The 13,670-nt window shown below is 31.9% G+C and overlaps 1 protein-coding gene across 1 annotated transcript; it reads left to right on the top strand.

The window, feature by feature from the left end:
* The first annotated feature begins 9,443 nt into the window (after positions 1-9,443).
* Positions 9,444-13,670, top strand: LOC118043455 (alternative NAD(P)H-ubiquinone oxidoreductase C1, chloroplastic/mitochondrial). The gene is made up of 11 exons (XM_035051433.2): positions 9,444-9,608; positions 9,723-9,916; positions 10,618-10,713; positions 10,913-10,979; positions 11,063-11,243; positions 11,591-11,684; positions 11,771-11,983; positions 12,425-12,829; positions 12,947-13,023; positions 13,122-13,225; positions 13,310-13,670. The coding sequence occupies exons 1-11, from the start codon at positions 9,572-9,574 to the stop codon at positions 13,447-13,449; spliced, it is 1,608 nt and encodes a 535-aa protein (XP_034907324.1). The 5' UTR covers positions 9,444-9,571; the 3' UTR covers positions 13,450-13,670.

The following is a 13,670-nucleotide window of genomic DNA, read 5'->3' as shown; positions in this document are numbered from 1 at the left end:
TGGAAATTGTGCTTTGTAATTTCTTTTGATTTACTTTCTATATAGTAATATCAAGAGTCACAAGTTTGATGGGTTAAACAATGTTGACTTTAATCGTTTTTTTAATTTGCTTTCTACGATGTTATCTTGATTTTATGGTCCATGTCATGGGTTTAATACATTAATTTGGATTGACTCGGGGTTTTTTTTCTTGTCTTCAATTGTATCCTTGAACATTAGATTAGTTGAAAATTAAATTTTATAATTTATTTTTTATAAAATTATCATAATCTTATGACTTGGATTGTAAATTTGACATGTTAAACTCAAGTTGATCTAACATGTTGTCATTTCAATATATTTTTTAAAATATCATCTTAAATATTTTTTAGTCAAACTATATTTTTATTGATCATTTGAGTTATTTTAGACCCTTTAAATTGACCAGGTCACTATCCCATCTAGAAAAAACATTAACAATATCTAAATATTTTTTTACAAATTTTTTTTAAAAAATAATCCGACCTATAACATAGTGCAAATCAATGATATAGTGCTCTTTTATTTGTCATAGATGCACATTTAAAACTACAAAATCCTTTTATATTCAGCTTTCATCAATAATATTTCCTATCTTTGAAAAAGAAAAAAAAACCTATAAGTTGAACATTAATTTATATCATTCCTTATACTTTGTGTATACTTGATAGTATAGTGTAAAATGTTTTTCAAAAATATTTTTTTAATTAAAAATATATTAAAATAAAGTTTTTTTAAATTTTTATAATTTTATTACCGACACATTAAAATTATTAGAAAAATCTTTAAAATATTAATTAAATATATATTTTTTTAATTACAACTTGCATCCTTCAAAAGTGACTCCATTTGTTTTTGCGTTTCAAAAGCGTTTTTAAAAGAATTAAAATTTTATTTGCTTCAAATTAATATTTTTTTTGGTATTTTTAAATTATTTTGATGTACTGATATTAAAAATAATTTTTTAAAAAATAAAAAAATATTATTTTAATATATTTTCAAGTGAAAAATATTTTAAAAAGCATTTACAATCATACCCCAAACAAACCAAGATAAATGTCAAACATATGTATGCCTACTCTATCAATTAAAACAAAATTCAAGAATTTAGTCGATAGCCCACACAAATAAAGAAAATTAAAGATGCAGTTTGTGGATTAAATGCTTCAAACGTTGCTTTTATATATAAAAGAAACTGACGGACCCAAATATCGGAGTGGTCATGCCCCAAAAACCTTAGCCATGTTTTTCTTGGAAAAGAAAAGATGAAAAAGCCAGCCAGCTGGTTGCCAAACAGCCTTACAACAGTTAGCAAGGCCGGTGGATTCTCCGATACTGCTCATGATTATCTACTGCAAGTGACCTGACTCCAGATTTAAAAAGAAAAAAAAATAAAAAAAATGGTTCAAAAAAAGAGAGGCATGAGCCCAGGCTTTCAGACACAAATCACCTATGTTTTTTTTTTTTTTTTTTTTTTTTAAGGTGAGGTCACGGGCTGGACAGTTTTTTAGTGGCTGGAATTCAGAGGCTCCAAAATCTCTGTTTTTAGTGGCTGCAATTTGTACACCCGGGAACTTTTGTAGGTTTTAATTTCATTTCCATTTAAAAACTTTTTTAAGATTAAATTATATTTGTCCTTATTGGTGTCAGAAAAATCCACAGAGAGTTTACTTTGTGGTTAAGAAAACTTATTTTCTTCCTTCGTTTCTTGAATTCATATTACTTCTACATTAATATAATCATGCAGCTTTATTGTCATACGAACAGCAGTAAAGCTATTTTTTCTTTTCTTTTTTTCTTTTTAATTTACCTCCTTTTATTTTTTTTATTTTTAAATCTTATCATTTATTTTCTCAAATTTATCTTTAAATTATCTTTTAACAGTTGTCTAAATGGAATTTATATAGACAAAGTTAACTAAATTACATTAAAGTAATTTTTACAAAATTTAACTTTAAACTAAAGCTAAATAAGAAATTAAGTCAAAAAAAAAAATTTCTGTTAGTTTTATTTTTTTTTATTTTTTTTTTATCTTTAATTTTTTTTAAAAATAGAAGATTAGGTTACTTTTAAAACACAGGTCAACTAGATCATCACAAGTTTTAATTTTAAAATTAGGCTAACTAAGAAATTACATCAGGAGTTTTTTTATGTCAATCTCACATTTTTTTTTAATTTTATTTTTAAATTTTTTAATTAGATAATTAAATTTTTTTCAAACTGACCATGTTAATTGGATTATATTAAAACGATTCTCATACCGTTCAATTTTAAATTTAGCTTAGAAAAGAAATTAAATTAGAAAATTTTAAGACTGATTCAACAAGACAATTTAATAAAAATATTAAATAATTATCTACTATTTAAATATGTTTTATTACGTGAAAAACTAAGATTGTGATCTAATAAAAATAGTTGTTTAATTCGTGTGTCCGCTTAATTTACCCTTTATTTAAATATCAGAAGATAAGAGCGAATGAAATCAATAAAGTTCAGATCTTAACTTTGACATCACAGCCAGAAAGCAGCTGCCAGCGGTCTCCACATTGCAAGTTGTTCCTTGGGAAAGACAATGTCTGACACCAGACCTTTATTTTTTCCGGCAAGGAAAAACTAAACAATGTTTATTTTTATATTTTTTTAAAAAATATTTTTTTAAAAAAAAATATTTTAAATAATTTTTTTAGTTTTTTTTTAACGTGCTAATATCAAAAATAAAATTTAAAAAATAAACAAAATTAATTTAATATATTTTTAAGTAGAAAAAATTTTAAAAAACAATCACAACCACACTCCTCAACACTCAATGTTACTTTTTTATTTTTAAAATACAAAAGCAAATAAACTAAATAAAATACTTATTTTTTTTCACTTTTCCATGGCTAATAATTTAAACAAGAACGAATTATATCTTAATTTAACCTTTTTTTTTCCTTACATAAAATGAATTAAAATTATTTTTATTACTTCAAATATGAATCATTACGTCGCCAAATTAGTGTAAGATTAGAATCATTTTAAAATAAATAATTATTTTTTATAAGAAAATCAAATCAATAATTTTAAAATCAATTATAAGATATGATAAATGATGTTATTTTTAATATTTGAGATAAGAATAATCCGAAAACTCCACCACAAAGGCACTAATTGTTCCATATTTTAGGACATTTCTAAAATATGCCGACGCCTACTGTTTATGCTGACGCCTACTTTTTACGGCACCACAAGCGTGCCATGCGCGCAGGTGATTGGCTCTTTTCAATGTTATCTTCAGACAAGTTGCCCAACTACAGCCATGACGGCCGGGGGACAGTACAATACCTCACCATAGCCATAGTGATATAAGCTTTTTAATGCGCCAGAGTTTCGAGTTTCTAAGCGCGCACATGTTGGGATGGCGGTTTACATGATGCTTGGAAAAAAAAAATATTTTTATATATTTTTATATTATTTTAATATATTGATGATAAAAATAAATTTTTAAAAATAAAATAAATTATTTTAATATATTTTTTAACAAAAAAATATTTTTAAAAATAATAGTTATAACACTTCTGAAGACTTAGGTTAAAGCTCTTTTAATGATGAAAAAATATATAAAAATATATTAAATTATACTTTAAAACGCGTTGAAAAATCATTGTGCTGGTATTATGTACATAAAGTACTTGCACTGTGAACCACATTGTAGTTGTTAAAAGGAGCATGAGGGGGTGTTGTCTTTTCTATTTTTTATTCAAGAAATTGCTTGGTCTTGCATGGTCGACAAATCCAGGTCTCTTGGGTCTGCCATGACCATCAAACCTAAGGGGTTTAAAACATATCTATACTCTTAATATTTTTTTTACATTTAAAAAAAATAATTGATATGTCCCCGAGTAACTTAGGCCTGGAAAGGGGTGTCCGACTTAAGTCACTTGGGTTGTGCAGCCATGTCTGACCTAAGGTTCTCGGGTCCAGCATCAAGACCCAAATCTATGGGGTCCCGCATCCGGACCTACATCTCTTTAGGTCCGATGTTAAGACCCAAGGCTCTTGAGTCTGGCGTCCGAATCCAAGGCTAATAGGTCCTTTGTCCAGACTCAAGGTTCTTGGGTCGAGTTTCCAGACTCAAGGTTTAATGGGTTTGGCGTCAGGACTCAAAGCTAATGGGTCATGCGTCCCTATAATTATATTAATTATAATTATTATTTTTATTATAATTAATATGATATTCAAAAAAATTTTAAAAATATTATTAATATTGAAAAACAATCATAAATTTGATTTGAAGGATAAAATTTAAAATTATTATTATTATTATTATTAATAAATTTGAAAAAAAAAAAGTATTACTATCGAAAAAAAACCATACATTGTTTTTGAAGATATTAAAAAAAATATAAGAACTTGGATTAGATAAGTTAAATATTATTATTAATATTATAAATATTATTGATAGATCTCTTGGGTTCGGAATTGTAGCCAGATCCAAGGCTCTTAGTCCAGAAGTTACTGCCACACCCAATGTTTTTGGGTCTGGCTGCAATGCTAGGTCTAAGGCTTTTAAATTTTTATTTATAGATATACCCAACATTCTTAAATCTTATTTTTTAATATATATATATATATGTGTAAAAAGTTGGTAGCGAAACCAAATCACCTAACTCCTATATGATATAGAAGTCATTACCAATATTGAAAGCATGGGATCACATGATCTCCACACAACAGTTAACCAAACAAGGATGAAAGCCCAAAAGTCACCACCATTACCCTTGGCTCAAACGAAGCCAGTTTATTATAGTGGGATATCTCAACTCAACTTGCATAAATATGTAAAAATAGATTAAATTCAAACCTTTAAGGTAAGTAGATATGGATTAGTTAAAAAATAAGCTCTCAAAATTATTTCTTCATGGACTTGTGCTAAGAAGTTGATCGAATTTATAAACACAACATGCTGATGATTATCATCCTCACAACATTATGTGTTTGATTAAACAATGGAAAATCTAAATTTAGTTCTTTAACTTGTTGATGGATACAAATAAAATATGGACCCAAAAAATCTCTTAAAAATAGACCAAAAAAATCCCCTAAAATATACTTAACAAGAACACCCATTAGGCTCGGGCTTAGTATCCCAAGCCCGAAGTACAACAGGGAGCCCAATGAAAGTGAGCTCGGGTGTGGGCATGACATAACTAGCACCCTCGCGGGCTTGGGCTTCTATACCCGAGCCCAATGTGCTCAGGCTCGGGAGCGCTCCCCGAGTCCAACACGCTTGGATCAACAATACATATCTTATATTGATCCAATACGTATTATTTTGAATATAATACAATTTAAAATATCACAACGTAAAATTACACTTTAGCTTTTTCTCACCACAAAATGATAAGATTTATGTGTTCCAAATATATCATGAATCCTTAAAGTCAAATATATCATTGCATTTTCTTTTTCAATAAAGTTACTAACTTTACTATTAGAGAGTCTCCACGTACATTAAAAAGAATCTTTTATAAATATCAGTTACCGGTTACTTGACTTACCAGACACTACATGCTACTAACAAAGCTACCGATCACTTGACTTGCCAGGCATCACCCACTACCACTTACCAATCCTTTGAGCTTTTCATATCAACTCGCTAAATACCTTGATTATAAAGAATTGGTTAAATTGCTTGAATTAAGAGATTAATCAATTATCTAACTTATTAGCTTTGTTCATAAATATCTTGGATTTTGAGCCTTATCACTTGTATATTGAGTTCTTTTTTCTTATATATACTTTACATATAATCTACATATTTTAAGTTTTAGGAAAAAACATATTCTTAGAAAAAAAATTGATAAGAGAATCAAGGGAAAAATATCTAAAACAATTCGGATATATATCAATTGATGAACATTTTTGTATTGAGAATTGGATGACATATTACCAAATATACTAACTCGGTTCACTAAAACACTATAGCAATGTACAATCTTGCCAAAAATAAATTCATTTCGGTCTTTCAATTTATTTTCAATTACATCTTTTTATTTTTAATTTGTCAAATATTGTTAAGAGAAGAAAAAATTAATGAAAGGGAACCATTTTTTAAAATAAAGAGAAAACTCATGACAAATATATAATTAAAAGGAATAAGTTCTTTTTAATCCTAATATTTTTTTCCTACTTTTATAGTCCCTATAAGTTTTTTAATTTCAAATTTGATCTCAAAATTTATTTTTTTTTACATTTTAATCACTATAAGTGAGATAGGAGAGATAAAGTCACCATATTCCAATAGAAAAGAGGAAAAATAATTGGTTGATATCAATTTTAACTATAAAAATTATCAATTTTAGTGTTAATGAGTTTCATTTAATAAAAAGAGTTTAATGTTGGTTGTTTTCAATCTTAAATTTACCTAAAAAAATAGATGAGGGTAAAGAAAGAAAAATCTTTACTGATTTGATATTTTGTTTATGAATCATTTTGGAGGTTTTTTGGTTAAAAAATAAGTTTTTTAAGATTATAAAAGTATTTAATAGATATTTTATTTATTAGATGTTTTTAGTTAAACATAAATTTTAATCCAAACAAAAACCAGACCTGGGGGCCAGTTTCTAGAAAACTAGACTCATCTACCGCAGTAGGCCGCCCGTAGCCTGCTTCTTCTTTTTTCAATAACACAATATGGTTAAGGTTAAAAATAAATTGGGCGTAAATAAATAATAAATGTCTACGTGGCTGAGTAGTTAAGGAGAAGGGCTGAAAAACTATTGAACTTTGGTCGTCCAGGTTCCCATCTTGCTTTCTTCATGGTTCATTTCTTTTGTTTTTGTTGTTGTTGTTGTTTTTTTTTTATAAACTTTTAAATTTTTTTTTCTATTTGATTTATTTTTTAGCCTTTTATAGGGTTTTCAATTTTTTTTATCTTTTATTTTTTTTAAGAAATTAAATTTTCTTTTGGTGATTCAAGGAAATTTTTCATAAAAACATGATATATAAGAAACTATAATTATATAAGAAAGAAAAATCAAATTTTATTGCATTAGATATTCAAATTGTTAATCAAGATTATTTTTGGTTTTCTTCAAAGAAAAAGAAAACAAAATACACAACCTAATATATATATATATATATATATATATATATATATATATATATATATATATATATATATTCTGATGATGAATTTTTTCTGCATTAGAATTTCACTAGACTTAAGTGTGTTTAGTTAAGAGATATGGTGTCATTTTTGCAAAGATACTGTAATTTTTATACATAAATCACATTTTTAAAAACTAAAAAAACATGTTTTTTACCCAAAAAAAACACAATCTACCTCCCATCCACTCCCATCCACGAGAGATGCGAAATATGATTTGCACTCCCATGTATAAGAGACTCAGGCCCTTGAAACACAGACTAGTGGAGAAAGATGCAGCTCAAAAGTAGCCATTCCCTTTTTGAAAGTCTCATTTCTTTATGTGAATAACCACTTCCATTCAATAATGACCAGAAAGATCTTTGAATTTCCGAGGCTTTAGCAGCTTCTGTATTCATTTCCTTACTCTGGCACAAGGAATTGAAGGATATGCATATGTTCTGTCGGAGAGAAAGCACGACCTCACAGAGTATTCCCTGGAGTAGAGCAGTGCCAAATATGCTTGACCAAGAATGTCTTGCCACCTTGAAGGCGGAGCTGCATCGATAGAGTTCTCAGACGCCACTGGAATCAGAAATGGAGGGCAGAACTGTTGTGAGACCCCGGCAACCGCTATCAAGCAAGACCGCACCTTCCACTTTAAGATCTTGATTCATATTCATAACCATACAAGGCTACATCTTCCACTTTATGATGTAGCCTTTGAAAACACAAAATTGTCCTCGTGTTCCTTTGAAAGTCACATGATGATCTACTGCCGGAGAATGGTGTGGCTGCATGTCTTCAAACCTGTAATGAAGGTGCCGGCAGCTGATGCATATTTAACATCTCAAACCCACCAAGAGAATGAAACTTGAACTTGATGGAGGGTCCCCTGACTCCAGAAGTACAACATCTACAAATCTGTTTTATCAATAATATCCATTCATCTTGGAACAGAACGGAGGGCTGGCATATGTATCTGCCACTTATAACATCTTTTTTTTTTATTCGAGGAAACTCACTCCTTGGAAAATATATTTTATGGATCTAGATGGGAGAGTAAAACCTGGGCTATCCCAAGCTCTCACAAGAAGTGCACGCTCTGATTCGAACTTGAGATCTGTTGTGCAGATCTCAAACCCTTTGCCATCACACCATGCCCTTTGGGAACCACTTATAACATCTTGGTCCATGTAGATTCTTTTTTTTTTTGGTAACCCGGAGTGTCCGGGCCAGCTTACGCGCACCACAACTAATCCCCGGGCTCACTGAATATCCTGCAAGCCTAGTGAGCATGTAAGGCACCGCGGGGGTGACAGGCGTACACAAGTGAGGCTTGAACCCTAGTGTAGAAGAAGGGAACAAGTCCCTTCAACCACTAGGTTACAACCTCATAGTTCATGTAGATTCTTCATCGTTCAACTTGTTGTTTCCATTGACTGACCAAAACCAAAGAGAAACCTGAGAAACATTACTCGCAGGGAGGCACCTAAACCATTCTCCAAATAATACGTGAGAGGACACATGGGGTTGTGGCCTAGTGGTTGGAGGGACTTGTTCTTTTCTTTCACACCAGGATTCAAGCTCTACTTGTGTACGCCTGTCATCCCCGCGGTGCCTTACATGCTCACTGAGCTTGCAGGATGTTCAGTGAGCCGGGGGATTAGTTGTGGTGCGCGCAAGCTGGCCCGGACACCCCGGGTTACCTAAAAAAAAAAATAATACGTGAGAGGAATTCTTTTCAAGGAAGAAACATGCTTTTATTTTCTGGGAGGCCTAAAGATAACCATTCCAAATCAAATCAAGCATAGTCTAACTTATACTTTAATTCAAAAGACCCAGGCATGCTTAATTTTTCTTTTATAGTTTTGGGAATCATACAATATAATTGGAATAATAATAAAGAAAAACACTTTGTTGACAGTGCTCACAAAAATAAAACTCCAAAACAATAATGTTAGTTTATCAAGAAAATCTCATGATTTTCCTATTTACTCTTTGATGCTCATATAAGTTGTGAAATTCCCCAAAAAAAGAAAGAAAAAGAAAAACAATGCCTAGGAATATCTTGCCCACCAACCGTGCAAGGAAAAAGAATTGATGTATATGATGGATAATGAAGATTTATATAATTATTAATTTTAGATTTTATAAAATTAATTGAGGTTTGTATAATTAAGTTTGGATATTCATGTTAATAAAACAAAATGTGAAAAAAGATTATTGTTTCTATAAAAAAAATTTATTTGTACAGCATTACCGGTGAAAAAAAAGAAGAAAAATCAGTTCATAAAAAAATTAAAAAGATTCGAAATATGGATTTGCTTGTTACACGCTTCAAAGCCGTTTCCACAAAAAGATAAATCCTGTTTTGCTACTCCCATCTCTCTCTTCCGCAGTTCCTCACCCCTTCTCTCTGTGATGGCCTTAGCTGCTTCAGCTCTATTGCCTCTCAATCGTAAGTTTTCTTTATCTCATACTCAACCGTTTCTTTTTTCCTCATTTCCCAGTTCAGTGCTTTCTCTGCAAATCCTTACACTCACTAAAGTTGTTAAATTTTATGCCTGCAAAGGGATTCCAAATGCAAATAGATGGAACAAGGTATCATTTCGAAATTCACATAGCATCAATTTCTCTTTATTATTTGAAAAGCGAGGAATTGGATTTCGAAATGGAATTGCTGCCGCTGCTTCTCCTAGTCCAGTCAATGAAGATATATCTCAAAAAGAAACTCCCCAGAGAATTTATACATGGCCTGATAATAAGGTCAAAGTTTCAATCCTTTTATCATTTTTTTTTATTTGCATATTTAATTAGTATTTTTTCCCTAGTTCTTAATGTTTGGTCATTATTTATGCGAATCTGTGAAGTTTAAATCTCTTGACTTTTCCTTAGTGGTGAAAAGATCTTCTCCATTTTGTAAAGTTTGTTGCTTTTTTAACACACTGGCCGTGCCAATGGTGTTGTTTCTCATGGGTTTATTTGCATTTGATTGTTTGTGCAGTAGAATTGTGTAATCTTCTTGATTTGATTTTTGTTAAATTTAAGCGAGAGGGTCTTCAAAGTTTCTTGTATTAGTTCTTTAGTTCTACTTGCGCTAAACTGGAGTTCGTCTAAAGTCAAGGCTTGAATTCTGATATACTTACTGTAATTTCAGCATATTTTTCTTTTTGTTAACAAAAAATGCATTTTTTCTCTTATGTATGTTTTTTTGTTTCTCAACCGTAAAATCAATTCAATGTCTTAATATAAAGTCACGAGCTTTGATGTAATTGAACTCGCAAATTTAGTAGGTATGAGAATATCTTTTTTATTCGAGTATGACAATACTTCCACACGCACATATGCTTGGATGATGTGTAAACAGTATGTGGCCTTTTGTCTTTTTGCAAATTTGAAACTATCTTACAAGTTTTAGTTCTGAGAGATGATGTGTTTTAAATAACAGATTGTGGTTTTGGTTACAGAAGCCAAAGGTGTGTATACTGGGTGGTGGATTTGGAGGCTTATATACTGCTTTAAGACTAGAGTCACTTATTTGGGCTGACGACAAGAAGCCTCAGGTAAGATTTTATTAATATAGCTTTGATGTGCACACACAAGCATGCTTTTTTTGATCATTTAAATAATTCTGATTTTTTCATTGCTGCAATGATCTCTGACTATAATTTACAGTAGAGAAGGGAGAACTTAAGAACATAAAGTATATTCATAACTCGGTGCTGTTATTAACAGCTTTATGTTTGTAAATTCTGGTCCTAGGTTCTTCTTGTCGATCAGTCTGAACGTTTTGTTTTCAAACCAATGTTGTATGAGCTTCTATCTGGAGGTATGTTGTTCATTGTGTATTGCTAGTGACAATTCCTTATAAATGTCATTATCTAAGTGAATGGGTGATTAAATCTAATGCAGAGGTGGATGCATGGGAAATTGCTCCCCGATTCTCAGAATTGCTTGCAAACACTGGCATACAGTTTTTCCAAGATAGAGTAAAGATGTTACATCCTGCTGATCACTTGGGCATGAATGGGTCAACAGGATCTTGTTCTGGAACTGTGGTGCTTGAAAGCGGCCTTCTTATTGAATATGACTGGTACTGCTTCATTCATCCTCTCTGCCATAATTTTGTGTATATTCAAGCTTCCTTTTTATTATTAAAAAAAAAACCTCAAGAAAATGGGCTCTTTCTCTGCTCTGATAATGTGGAGAAACTTATTTGATCTATAAATAATTGTAGAAGAAAAAAGGATCAGCAATAATGTGCTAATGTTCTTATACACACTAAAAAATATGAAATGTAATGTCCATTGGCACCTTAGGAGCTTTGTTGACATTATATGGTGCTGTTGATCAGTTTCGAAGTAAATTGACTCTTGCTTACGTTTTAAGCAAATCTCAAATTCCTTGCTGATTTTACTTTCTTTTGTCCTGGGCAGCCAGGTTGGTTCTTTCTTTGGGGGCTGAAGCTAAACTTGATACTGTACCAGGTGCTGCAGAATTTGCATTTCCATTCTCCACTCTTGAGGATGCCTGTGTAAGAGTTTGGCTGTTTGACTTCATGCATTGCACAATTGGGAGGACATTTGTATTCACTGCCTTTACTTGTTGGTATCTTTGCAGAAGGTTGACAATAAGTTGAAAGAATTAGAGAGGAGGAAGTTTGGCAAGGACTCTCTGATTCGTGTGGCTGTTGTCGGCTGTGGTTACTCTGGAGTTGAGTTGGCTGCTACAGTATCAGAGAGACTACAAGATAGAGGTTTAGTACAAGCCATTAATGTGAACACTACTATCTTGCCAACTGCCCCTCCTGGCAATAGGGAAGCTGCACTTAAAGTAAGATATCTAGATTTTGGATCAGGAAAACATGTTTTTTTTTTTTTAAAAAAAGATCTTACTGGTGCAATATTTAGTTACACTTTTACATGCATATTTAGTTACACTTTTACATGCTCAAAGGGACATGAATTAGTGATACCTCCTTGACTACTCTCTCATAATTTCAGATATATTCATTTTATTTTTAATTGACAGCAATACCTTTAATTCCAAATAAATAAAAAAAAGTGCTGAGAAAATTTTCATTTTCTTGAAATGCTGTTAAAGGCTGCTGAGTTCATTTTCATTTTTCAGTCCTTGATTGTTCCAATCTATTTGCTTTTGGAATCTGGAGTTTTTATCATTCTCACTGGTGCTCTAATTTTTTCCTTGATTAAATTATAAGTTTACCTGCAATCAGCACTCTGAAATTTACGTAGCTTTTGCTCTTGGAACTAGGTTCTTTCATCCAGGAAAGTCCAGCTTCTATTGGGTTATTTTGTACGCTGTATCAGGAAAGAGAGTGACTTGGAAGGTTCTGCAATGCCAACAGATGCTGGGGTATTTCCGAAATCACTAGCAGAACATGGTTCTGAGAAATATATTTTGGAACTTCAACCTGCTGAAAGGGGATTACAGAGTCAGATTCTCGAGGCAGATCTAGTGTTATGGACTGTTGGGTCTAAACCCCCACTTCCTCAATTGGAACCCTATGATAAGACCCATGAGCTTCCTCTAAATGGCCGGGGACAAGCAGAGACAGATGAAACACTCCGTGTCAAGGGCCATCCACGCATATTTGCACTTGGTGACTCTTCTGCTCTTAGGGACATGAATGGAAGGATTCTTCCAGCAACTGCTCAGGTATTGTATTATTTAAATTTCTTAGACGTGGGAAGAAAATGCTCTCTTTTCCATTTTTCAATATGAAAATTTCCACACCACTGACCCCCATTCACTGACTCCTGCTGCACCTATCAGGTTGCTTTCCAGCAGGCAGATTTTACTGGTTGGAATTTGTGGGCAGCGATTAATGACCGGCCTTTGTTGCCATTTAGGTTCTGTGATTATAGTCTGTCTTATGGAATGTCTTCAACTAGCTTACTTACAGAAATATCATTTACATGAAGTTGCATCATTTGTATTTGATTGCCAGGTTTCAGAATCTAGGTGAAATGATGACTCTGGGAAGAAATGATGCTGCTCTTTCACCGAGTTTCATTGAAGGACTAACCTTAGAGGGTCCTGTTGGCCACGCTGGTAATAATCTATTTCAATGCGGTGAACATCTCTGGTCTCTTTTGTTTATCCTAATTTATAGCCACAAATTTCCCATTGTTGCAGCGAGGAAAATAGCCTATTTGATTAGATTACCAACAGATGAGCACCGGCTTAAAGTGGGAATTAGCTGGCTTACAAAGTCAGCTGTAGATTCAGTTGCATCAATACAGAGCACCCTCAGTAAGGTTCTCTCAGGCTCGTAGACTCTTTCACATCATTTACGAAAGCAAGCTTTAAAAGCCTCATGGTTTTACAGAGCATGTTTTTTTACTTATCCCATACATTACTCAATGTGAGGATATCCTTGCAACAATGAGCTTAATTTGCATCCTCGTATCGTATTTTGTTTCAAACTATGAGAAGAATGAAGTGTTGACGATTATCAAATTAGACTTGAAAAGAGAAGGAAGCCATTATAATGCCA

Source organism: Populus alba, chromosome 7 (assembly GCF_005239225.2).
Source record: "Populus alba chromosome 7, ASM523922v2, whole genome shotgun sequence".
Lineage (NCBI taxonomy): Eukaryota > Viridiplantae > Streptophyta > Magnoliopsida > Malpighiales > Salicaceae > Populus > Populus alba.
This window is presented reverse-complemented; position numbering and strand designations above follow the sequence as displayed.

What these genes read in the sequence shown, in the direction of transcription:
- LOC118043455 (XM_035051433.2), top strand. Translation starts at nt 9,572, where the DNA reads ATGGCCTTAGCTGCTTCAGCTCTATTGCCTCTCAATC. An exon ending in TTCTTCCAGCAACTGCTCAG is followed by an intron (nt 12,830 to 12,946) that starts GTATTGTATTAT and finishes TGCACCTATCAG; the next exon opens with GTTGCTTTCCAGCAGGCAGA. An exon ending in CGGCCTTTGTTGCCATTTAG is followed by an intron (nt 13,024 to 13,121) that starts GTTCTGTGATTA and finishes TTTGATTGCCAG; the next exon opens with GTTTCAGAATCTAGGTGAAA.